The 11,930-nt window shown below is 46.7% G+C and overlaps 1 protein-coding gene across 1 annotated transcript; it reads right to left on the reverse strand.

Moving 5' to 3' along the window:
* Positions 1-6,254: 6,254 nt before the first annotated feature.
* Positions 6,255-10,279, reverse strand: LOC140699901 (ral guanine nucleotide dissociation stimulator-like). The gene is made up of 5 exons (XM_072972390.1): positions 10,109-10,279; positions 9,244-9,354; positions 8,423-8,616; positions 7,764-7,823; positions 6,255-6,363 (listed from the first exon to the last, which is right to left on the reverse strand). The coding sequence occupies exons 1-5, from the start codon at positions 10,184-10,186 to the stop codon at positions 6,255-6,257; spliced, it is 552 nt and encodes a 183-aa protein (XP_072828491.1). The 5' UTR covers positions 10,187-10,279.
* Between the last annotated feature and the right edge of the window lie 1,651 nt (positions 10,280-11,930).

An 11,930-nucleotide genomic window follows, 5' to 3' on the forward strand; every position in this document is an offset into this window, starting at 1 on the left:
GGTGACTGTAGGTCTCCAGAACATTAGGAACTTTTAAATGTCTTAGCACTGTCCTCAGCGTGCCTGCCCCACCCACATGCACCCATCCTGTGGTCACACTCCAGCATGTGGTGTCCTCTCCAGGCCAAGCCAAGCAGTGTTGGAAGCAGCCTTGCAGATGTCTCAGGTTCCAGTGAGGGATGAAAACTTGGGGCAGAAATCCAGTAAGTAACTTGGATTTCCTTAATTCCATCTCAGAACAGGGAAGAAGGGTATCCTAACAGGAAAAAACTGGGGGTGGGGGTGATGGTGATGGTGATGATGATGGTGGTTTTTCTGGGCAGATTTGCAAGGCTGGCTTATAAAAGAGCACAGCAGATAAAGTGATGAAAGGGCTGGACTCCTGTAAAAGTTATAATATATAGTTAGACCAGCAGATGTATATAGTCAAGTTTTTGTCATGTAATTTATTAACTATTACAAAGACACAACTGAAAATATCAAGTATTTCTCTGGCTCTTGACAGGAAGAAAAAAAATCACAATTGACTTAACCCTTTGCTGTCTAGAGAGTTGGCATTTCCTGTTCTGGGTGCTACTGCCAAACGTTTGGGTGCTGCACAGCTCCAGCCACCAACTTGTCAATGCAGTAGCCAGCGTATCGCAATTGGCTGTGCAATTCAGCATTGGTCCACCGGGGTTTTAGTTCAGACATTTCAATAAGTGTCTTTAATATCGATGGTTCTGCTTTCTTAGTGCAGCCAAGGTACTTCTCTGTCCCTTCCAAATGTTTGTAGTTCTCTGAGAGTTATATTTTTTGGTTTTATTGTTCTGTGTTATCTTTTGCATTTTGCGTTTTGTATCTTGTATTTATCCTTTAACATGTTTTGTACTTTTTTTTTAAGAAAAGAAATCTTTTTGGGTGTATATAGATATCCTTGCATGATATACTGTAGTCAACATTCGGTTCTTCAAAATGTCTTGCTGCTGTCAGATGCACTAACCACACCCACCATAACTGTATTAAACATATTTCACATGTAAATAAATCTGGGACATTTGAAAGCAAAAGATCCATAAACAATAAATGCTGTAGAGGGTGTGGAGAAAAGAGAACCCTCCTATACTGCTGGTGGGAATGCAGTTTGGTGCAGCCACTGTGGAAAACAGTATGGAGATTCCTCAAAGGACTAAAACTAGACTTACTGTATGACACAGCAATCCCACTCCTGCACATATATCCAGAAAGAACCATAATTCAAAAGAACACCTGCACCCCAATATTCATAGCAGCACTATTTACAATAGCCAAGACTTGGAAACAACCTCAGTGTCCATTGACAGATGACTGGATAAAGAAGTTGTGGTATATTTATGCAGTGGAATACTAGTCAGCTATAAAAACAATAAAATAATGCCATTTGCAGCAGTTTGGATGGACCTTGAGATTGTCATTCTAAGTGAAGTAAATCAGAAAGAGAAGGAGAGATATATGATAGAATTTATATGTCAAAACTAAAAAAAGAAAAAACTTATTTACAGAAACAGAAATAGACTCACAGACATAGGAGGGAACCTATGGTTATCAGGTGTAGAAGGGGCTGTGAAGGGATAAATAGAGTTCAAGATTTGCAGATACTAAGAACTATATATAAAATAGATAAACAACAAGTTCACACTGTGTAGCACAGGGAACTGTATTCAATATCTTGTAGTAACTTATGGTGAAAAAGAATATGAAGATGAATATACGTACATCATGTATGACTGAAGCATTGTGCTTTACTGTGAAGGACAATTGAAGACTTTCTCACAGAGGAGGGAAGGCTGAGGACAATGAGTGCAAACAGCAGTCCAGGCAGCAGGACCAAGTCAGGGCAGAGCACATGACAGAACGACATCTTCAGATGCCAAGCGACACATCACAGGAGCGTCCGTATATTTTTCCTTCTAAGCCGTCACTCAGGAGTAAAAGCAAAATGAGACCATTTCCAGATCAAAGAGACTGAGAGAGTTTGCCACTGTCAGGCTGTCACTGAGAGTGAGGAAGGATGGATTTAAGGAAGAAGTGAATGGATCCAAGAAGAAATGATTGGAGAGTGAGGCATGGAGGCAGGAAATGGGTGAGTGCAGGTCTGTCTGACAGTCACGACTGTGTAAGTCAACAGTCAGAGGTTAGTAATAACACTTACCATGACTAATGACAAGGCATAAGCCTCTGTGGTTCAGTGTTGTGCCCTGGCCATCACCGGCCACCCTACCAGGGCTCAGGAAGGCTGAGCTGAGGTTGGAAGGGCAGAAAAATACTTATATATAGTCATTTATATCTGTCTACCTAAGAAGAATTGTACACCATAAACAAGTGCAAATTATTCCTGAAATGCAAGAAGGCTTCAACGTAAGAAAATACATCAGTGTAATGCACTACATTAACAGTGTGAATAGAAAAAACCAGGATCATCCAAATTAATGTAGAGAAAGAAATTGATAAATTCACCACTATCTTCTGAATTTCATGTAAACATGAGAAATTTAAGGGATAACACTCACACACTTTTTTTAACATAATTCTAGCACAACAGGATAACAGCAGTTTTCAGAAGTATCACACTATTCTATACTGCATTATAACACGATGTAACTTCATTCTGTTCATCCTGCTGTGTGTCAGGTCTCTTAGAGCATTATGAGAGAAAGGGTAAAATTCAGCATGGATGCTCATTGCAGAGAAAAATGGAACATATTCGTTTTACGCCATTGAGTTTAACATTCAAGGGAAACCCACCATTACAACAGTCATGCAGAGCTGTGTTTCTCCATGTGGTTACTGATCTGTAAATTCAGTCCCATCATGAAACTGTAGGTCCATCGGATCTAATATTCTGATATTGGATCCCTAAGGGAATTAGAGGTGTCCCCTGAGAACTAGAGTGGGGAGCTACACAGTAAGGCAGTCAAGGGAGCTGAAGTGAAAACAGAAATGAGAGCAGGTGGTGAGATGTGACCTGGGAGATACCTGGGATCAGGTGGGTCCTGGCTGAGGGGCACTATGAGAAGACCATCAGGTATAACGGGCCTGGCAGGTGAGAAAGGTGACTACTTATGATGACCTCCTGTCAGGACAGCTCCAGGAGAGTCCCCACTTCAAATACATTTGCAAACTTGTCATATCTTCCCTCCCAAATGTATTCATTCTGAAATACAAGCATGTCTTCTTGGCCGAGTGCTGGGCTAGGAACCTGTAATATACTCAAAACCAAGGTGTAGACTCTGCTCCCAGGTCCTGAGCATTCATTATAATACAATACAGGGAAGGCTGTTGTATGTAGAGTAGCAGGTCTAAAACCACAACCTGTCCCTCTCCCACAGTTCCTATAATCCCTGTTGTTTATTCTGGCCCTTTAGGATACACAGGATTTTGGCAAAGCTCCCCAGGGGAAAGCAGGTCCAGTGCTCTGGGGATAGGAGACAGCGTGGATCCATCCACCTTGGCTGTTCTAGGCAGCTCTTTCCCTTTGAGTGGCTCCCACTGAGACCCACTGCCCCCTTCAGTTGTCTCCTAGGGATTCAGGGACAATCCCACTGTCCTGTGAGCAGACAACTTGCACCCAAAGATCTACATCTCACACACACAAAGGGCAACATTATTTAAAATATCTCTAAAACATTACACTGCTTGTCAAAGTGTTTTACTTAGATATTTACAGATGGTTGAAGGGAGAGAGGAAGGGAGAGGGGTGGACACAGATGGGGGCTGGACACAGAATTATACATGTCAGTGTGCCACAAGGGACAACTTCCACTCAGTGGCTCACCTTATAGTTGTGCATTATAGTGTATTTACATTAGATTCCAAATGAGATTGAAGAAGAAAAGCAAATCTATATGCCTTAAAAAAATCCTGAGTTTATAAAACATGTTCTGATGAAGGCTAAATTGAATGGAGCAGAGTGTTTGTCATAAGCAGTTACACACCCCTCCTTCTGGTGGCCATGTGAGGAATGGCATGCATCCTGCTGGCTCCATGGATGTCAGACAAACAGGCAACATTCACACACACACACACATCAGTCTTGCTGTTGGGATAAACCAGATTCCGTAAGATCAAAGTCTTCAGTTTGCCTTCTAGTTGAAGTCCTTTTCTTGATCATATCTCAACCGGGCATTTCCCAAGGGCAGGGTCTCAGGGAGATTTGATGGAGCCCCTGAGCTGGGCCCTGGGTCCACGGTCCACAGCAGAGAACAGAGAGGAGGTCGATGTCTCACAGGACCTGCAAGGAGAGAGTGGGAACCTGCTGGGGTCACTTGTCCATATCCCAGCCCTGTGTGTCTTGTGCAGAGAAGTTAATATATCCAAACAAAGACACATATGGCCCTTTGCTGTTTATATTAACAATAAAATGTAAAAGCAGATTAGAAACATATCACACAGCATATTTGTCTCATTTCATCTAAAATGATGCAGAACTTGAAAAAATGGGATGACCTTATATTACCAGTCACATTTACACTTAACATGAGTCATTATCGTATCCATTGAAAGCTTTAGAAAATGTGAAATTCAGAGCTGCATAATGTACCTTCTGGTCCTTTGCCCTTAAAGAACCTGCTTCTATTGTTCTTGCTGCCAGCTTCTTCCACAGCCATGTCTTCTTCATGTCTGATACTGGAGCCCAATCCTGTCATCCACAGGCGGCTTCTAAATCTAGGATCACTCTCTGACTTTCTGAGCACGATCCATGTCCATTTTGCTAGGATACAGGCACTTTCCACCATGCCTTCTCTCCTTCTGTGGACTCAGAGCTTCTCCCAGGCCAGGAAGCTCCTCAATCAGTTCTCAGTCTGCTCTCAGCTCAGTGCTTGACATACAGTAAATACTCAATCAAGATCTGGAAATAATTATTCTGAATAAGTTATGCACTATTTCTGATGTCATCTTAAAATGAGAATTAAATCCCAGAAATGAATCGGGATGTCTTGAAGCAAAAGGACTGGTGTGTTGTTTGCACGGTTTGCAAACCAGGAACACAAAGCTTTTACCTGTAATTGACAGTATGAACTTGGAGGGTTGATGGGCTGAAGGAATTCTAAAAGCAAAACCACAGAATGTATAGGTGGGTGACTTGTAAGGGGATTGGATGGCCCTTGCAGCCAGACTACAGGTCCTCACAGCTGAACTGCAAGCTTTCCATGACTGGCTGACATCAGACCATCTCCTGAGGGGTTATACCAGGTGGGACCCTTAGCAGAATCAGAAGTCTCAGAGGTTTTGTTTGTGGTTTTTCTAAGAACTTGGGAGTGTGTTACTTAACCCCCGGTCTGTCATAAGCTACATAGCATCTCAAGCTTCCAAAACCTCTAAGTGGCCCACGGCTGTCTGGGCTTCTGTACTGAAGGCATTTTCTAGAGTTGAATTTGGTTTTGCCTTCAGACTTGGATGTGATCATTTCTGCCCAAGTCCTACAAACTGACACTGAGCCTGTGCTCCAAAGCATCAGGGTAGTGCTTCAGCCCAGGCAGCCCTTCCCCTGGGTCCTCTGATCTCTCCTTTGTCTGCTCCCAGTTTAATCAGGGGCTTCTGTCTCTCCTCCTCCAGGAAGAGCTCAGCACGTTCTCCCTGTGAGGACCTATGTTCTGTGATTGGGGGCAGCCGTCTTCAGGCAGAGAGTAGAGAGGTCGCTGACTGTGGCCTCACTCAGTTATCTCAAACCATGGGAACCCCTGACTTTACGCTGTTGGACATCATTGGCCCCCACCCCCTATTTGTGGTTTTAGGGGAAAGGCAGATCTCCATCCCCTGCAGAAGCTGAAGGCAGGGATGCCAGTCCTGGGGCTTGGACCAGGGGTGGGGCAGTGGGTCACTGCTGGAGGAGACTGAGGAATGGGTGGGCCTGTGAGCACCTCCCAGGACCTCTGGCCTGAGGTTAGGACCTCCCTGCAGCTTCTCCAGCACCTGATATGTTTCGGGAAGACTCTGCTCATCTGAGCTCAAGTGGGTGCCCCTGTTGCAAATCAAAATTCCCATGAAAGGAACATATCCAGGACCCTGCCTTAACATGATGTCCTGCCTATTTTTATTTTTTAAAAGATTAAAATTTAAACCAAAACACAACGGTAATCAGTGTCCACATACATTAGTCAGCCAGGCACAACAGGCCACAAGTAACATGTTATCACCTCTAAGAATAATCAGGAGTTGTAAATTCACAGGCACATCAGGAACAGTGAATGTCCCAGCACTGAAATGGAGGGGAGGCAGCAGAGACTGACTGATACTTACAGCAGGGTCCTTTGCTCTGGCTTTGGAGCTGTCTCAGGCAGGAGAGGTGTAGCTGGCTCTCTGTCCAGAAGTGTTTCCCCAGCAGGTTTGGAGCTTGTGCTGTAGCTCCAAGAAGGGAAAGTCTCATCAATATGACTGCTTTCCCACGTGTCTCCCAAAGAAAGGGGAAACATCACTGCGAATCAGTAAGCTCTTAGTCCAAGGTTCCACCCCCAGGAAGTCTTCCCAGGCTGCAATCCATGGGATGAGTGTTCTGGGCGTCCTCATTGCTCCTGTGCCAGTTCCAGCCTCAGGAGACTCTGCTCTGTGTGGTCCAGTGCCTTCCCCTCCCCACTCACCCCATCACCCACCTGCATGCTCCCCACCATCACTCTCTGCCTCTGGGAGCTCCATTGCTCCAGCTGTGCCAGGAGAAAGTGGGCCTGGTGCTCCAGGTCTGAGCCAGGCATGCCCACCTCTAAATACATTAGCACGGTCTTTAGGCAGGGAAATTCTGGAGGCTGGTGGAGATCCTCTGGGTACTGGAGCAGCCAGGTGCCCAGGATGGAGGCATGGCCCTGGGGGTAGTCGGGGGGGGCACTAGAGTCAGAGGCTTGGTCTTTCCATCCAGGCTGGGTTCCCAGGGTAGCCCAGCAGGGACCTGGGCCTCTTTGCCTTTGGCTCCTGCCCATCCAGAGGCCGGCTCTGCTCCATGTCCCATCTCAGCTAGCAGTCTGGGCAGAGGCAGGCTTGGACACAGAGGAGGGGCTGCTACAAGCCTTCAGAAAGGCAGCCCTTTGTCAGTGGTGTGACCACCTCTCCCCCTCTTCAGGGATGCCTGTCACACTTCTCTGTCCCTCTCCTTGCCCCTCCCCACTGGATGGCACCTCTGTGAGGACAGGCAGGCTGTGCGCTCTGGGCACTGCCCTCTCGGGAACACGGGAGCTGCTCTATGAGTGTCTGACCCAGGAGGGGACAGACAGGCTGTGTCTGCCACCCAGGCTTCCTACGGGATCCCTAATACCTCAAATATTAGCTTCTGTGCCTGCCTGCTGCCTAACCTGCCAGGAACCCTGCCTGGGTGTCCTCCTGCCTCTGCCACTCTCCTTCCATAGGATGCCACAGCTGTCCCCTGAGGCTCACTGTGTCCCCTGAGCACCAGCTGAGTCCCCACCATTGAGGTTCCACCAGATGCTGAGCAGAATGCTCACCACCGCTTGTGTGCTGGGTCCCAGGAAGGGGGTGGGGGCAGGGCTGGGATGGAGAGGGGATGGCTGTGGGTTCTCATAGGGGCTGACTCTGGCCTCTGACCACCTGTCTGCCCCTCACAGCACCACAGTGCATACAATAGCCCTCAGGATCTCCTTTCCTCTTTGCCAGGAGATGCTCTAAGACTTCTGCTCTCAAGCCAGAATCAGAGGATGTGTGGGATCCAGGGTTATGACCACCCCCATCCATCCACACAGCCCACAGCTCCACATAGTCTTTGGGGAAGGGAGTCCCTCCCTCTTCATTCAGAGACTCACTGTTTCAGCTGGTGCAGGGATCCACTGTCATCATAAGTGTAAGGGAGGATGCATCCATACCTAGAGGAGGCCAGGAAGGTGTCACATGGACTGTACTGAGAACACTACGTGGATGTGATGTATAGTGTGACAGCGTGACTCCCGGGAAAATGGAAGTCCTGGAATGCAAAGCTGTTGTCTGCTTGATGCATTACATGAAGGTTGTTCCTAGAGAAGCACCTGTCTCTAGGGGCCCTTACTATATTACACACACCTGAGTGGGCCTGGGACCCCACTTCTCCCTCCTGCAGACCCTGCTCTCACTCTCCTAGGAAAGGGACAGCTAATGGCATCACAAATCCCCTTTTAAATGGGAAAAAATTTCCACTCAAGGACAAAATCCCAGTGACCCAGGAGGCAGAGGCTTCCACATGGGCAGGAGAACATTGACCAATTAGCACAACCACAGCCCCTCCAGCTGACCTTTCCAGGGGCCAGATTCCTAGAAAGCACTTTCCATGAAGGTTTCCCTCTGTTCCTACCCTCCTAGGGCCTGATCCTCCCTTGACCGCAGTGTGCAGAGGGGCAAATTTAGGCTCAGAGATGTAGAGGGACAATCCCACATGTCACTGCAATTAGGTGTCTGAGTCACCAATGTCCCATGAGGACAGAGTGCTCACCTTTGGAACAGAAGGTCCAGCACCTGCTGGGTGGTGGCCAAAGCTCTATAGGTGCCCAGGAATGAGTGCAAGTAGGAGGGGTGGCTGCCCAGGACAGCAGGCACTAGATTTGCTACCAGCTTCTCCAGCTTATGTTGCTGAAGGCTTGATGCCATGCAGGTCTCATTGCTGCTTCCTACTGATGTATCTTCCCCCTGGGGTGGAAAGAGGAGAGACCTGAGTCAGAGGCAGCACTGGGGACCACCAGGGGGGTTCCAGCTGTTGCTCAGACCAAATCCCCAAGCCTCAGTTTCTTGTGCCTGAGGCGGAAGAGGGGAGCCCTGAGCAGATTCACGGTTCTCAGCATCATCATTACAAGGAGCAGTGGGCGATGATTAAATGCAATAGTGTCTACGATCATTGTCTCAGCACAGCACTGGCAGCACCTCCTTGCGTGAACTACATCATCCCTGTGACTGCTATCACAACATCCCATTCTAGAACACAGAGGCTGATACCGGGGTGGGGGGATCAGGATTTTCAGACCAACATGGACACGTGAGGATTGAGGAAAACCAGGAAAATCTGTAGAAAAATGCAGAAACATCCTTGACTTAACATGAACTGAGATTCTGTCAAAGTCTCTTGGTGAGATTCTGACTCATATGTGGCCACTGACTTTGCATCTGGCCAAGGCAGGGCCTGGGCTGTGAGGGCGGGTGGGAGAGATGAGGAATCAGATTCCTTTGCCAGCAGCTCTCTAAGAGGAAGCCCAGGGGAGGAGAAGGGCAGGGCAGATATCCAGGTTTTCATAGATGTGGAGTCTCCTTCCTCACACTCACCCTGAGCCCGTCCTGGGCTCTGTTGGTGTCGTGGGGCACCTGCCCCTCCTGCAGGGAGATGGAGTAGGGGACTCCATGGTCCAGGCCCTGTCCCATCTCCTGTGTGGAGTCCTGCAAACACAGTGCCCAGCGGACAGGCAGAGGCCTCAGAGCCCTGTCTGGCTCTCTCGGCTGTTTCTCAGACCCATAAGACATCTCCACTCCAGACAAACACATGCCACCCACTGCAAGGATCACCATCAGGGAAAAAATCTGACAACCTGAGGGCCTTGGGTTCCCATTGGCACAGATAAGAGGCCCCTCAGGAGTCCTCTTTCCCCCCTGCCAGGCCTGTCTTCGGGTGTGGCCATGACAGGACCACCATGTTCAACAACCAGTTCCTGCCCAGAAGGAACAACTCCCCTCAAGTCCCCCTTTCCCCCACATGGAGATGAGGGGAAGTGGCCCTGCCTGGGGGCTCCTAGAGGAGGCTGGTCCTAGACTGGCTTATTCCAGGCCACCCCATGTTACCTTAAGGGATCTCCTCATAACAGACAAAAGGCGTCTGGGTTGAGGGTTCAAGCAATGCCTACAGCTACTGAACAAGCTCTCACTTCAGGGTTTCCTGACAGAGAAGCCCCAGGATATCAGGACACAGAAGGAAAACATGTTTCTTCCTCAACTGCCTCCAGCCAAGTGAGCTGGCTCAGGGGCCATCACTAGAATGTGGGTGCCTGGTAACCAGGTTCCATTTCTATTGAGATCTGTTGACAAGGAAGTGATGTCACTTCCTGGGGTCCACTTCTTGGAACTCATTCCTCAGACAACACCTCCGGACAGCCCTCTGGGCTGCTGCCTGCTCACCCCCTCCTCCTCACAAACCCACCTCTTCCACAGTTACAGCAGCCGTGCCCTCTCCACGGCTCCCGGGGAGACTCTGTGTGCAGCTGTGGGGAGAGGACATGGCTTCCAGATTCAAATCCTCATTCTTGCTTGTTCTCCATCCTGGATAAGTCCTGGTGTCTGTCCAGGCCTGTCTATCTCCCCACTAGCACAGTGAGAATGCAATCAAAAGGTCAAGTGCCAGGATAAAGTCCACTGCAAAAACACCACAAATAATGGCTTCACTTATGAGTACAGAGATTATCAGTGTTCTAAATGCCTCATCTTTTTTCAGCACAGCCTTGGATGCAAGCAATTGCAATGCAGAAAATACATATTTACCTCTTGCTTCTACACGACTCTTGCTGATGGTAAAACAAATACATATTTTGGTGAATGTTTGCATAAAGGAGCAAAAATGTTTCTTCCAAGCTGAAACTAAGCATGAATGATTCTATGGAAGATGTTGGATATTCTGCCCAAATTCTGCAAAATGCTTGCTGTTAAAATAGCTTTGTTGCTGAGTCCAAACTCATTCTGCTCACCTTAGGACAGGCCAATAAATCTGGAGATGAGGTATTGGGGCAAAGAATAGCAACTTTATTCAGAAAGCCAGCAGAGAGGATGGCAGACCAATGTTTTACAGAACCATCCTGCTTTAGTCAAAATACAGGCTCCTTTTATACAAAAAGCAAGGGAAGGGGTGTGATTGGTTGTTGTAAATTTCTTGCTACAGGCACTCTTTGTTCTTGCAGCCATCCTGGTGGCCCAGGTCAAGGTGTCCCCGGAAACTTCCAACAAAACAAGTTTTTCACTGTTTTGCAACTTGCCATCTCCACAACAGTGCCTAAGGGCTAACATCCTTAAAGGTCAGAGATCTGAGAATAGGCTCTCCTGTGTATTTCAGGCTAAACGCTACATTGTTTCACAAAAGGTGCAGAGCTGGCAAGACTGAGCCTAGAAAGTAGGGCACAGTGGTTAAAATTAAAGGAACAGATCCAATATAAAGTCAGATTTGTTCTCCTATATTACAGCTTCTGTTGTCCTTTCTATTAATGTTGAAGTAATTGTCATGAAGTTGTTTTCTGACTTCAGGATTTATACTGTTTGAATTAAGTGATTAAAAGATTTTTGTGATTTTTGTTGGCATTCAGTATTTTTCATTTCTCTTGCGTTCAGAAACTCATTGGTGCTCTCTAACAAACACAGCTGGAAGAGTTCTCAGTTAATTTAAAGCAGGGAACTAATATTTTAATTTTTAAGGAAAGGCCCCAAATTCTTGTTTACTTTTGAATAATCCATTGAATGAAGCCAATTTGCTTATTTCTTATTTATCATTTTCAATATCTCTTTAGCAATAGAACTATGGAAATTGAAAGAACAGCAAAAAGTGTTATTGAACTATACCATTGTTTAATGGAACTTGGTGAAATCTTCCTGTCAGACTGTTCTTAAAAGGGAAAACATTAGTTATGAATAGGAAAATAAATTCTGATTTGTAGATAATCATTATTGTACCTGCCATGACTCTATTTTGGAGGATCATCTCTTGAAGAATTTGATTGTTTTACGTGGATGCTACTAGTTGTTCACCTAACAAAGAGAGAAATGGAATTATCAGGTATACTGTTTGTTATAAAGGAAAGGAAAAGGAAAGAAAAATTTGACCTAAAAGTTCTCTTTTTTGTCAGTGGTCATGTCAGGAAGTCATTAATCAAGAGATCCAACATAATCCTGAAGAATGGAAAAGGCAAGTTTTGCCATGAATGATGTATCAGGTGTTTCAACAAGTCAATTTGTAGAGCAGTTCCCAGAGTTGTTAACTT

Source organism: Vicugna pacos, chromosome 11 (genome assembly GCF_048564905.1).
Source record: "Vicugna pacos chromosome 11, VicPac4, whole genome shotgun sequence".
Lineage (NCBI taxonomy): Eukaryota > Metazoa > Chordata > Mammalia > Artiodactyla > Camelidae > Vicugna > Vicugna pacos.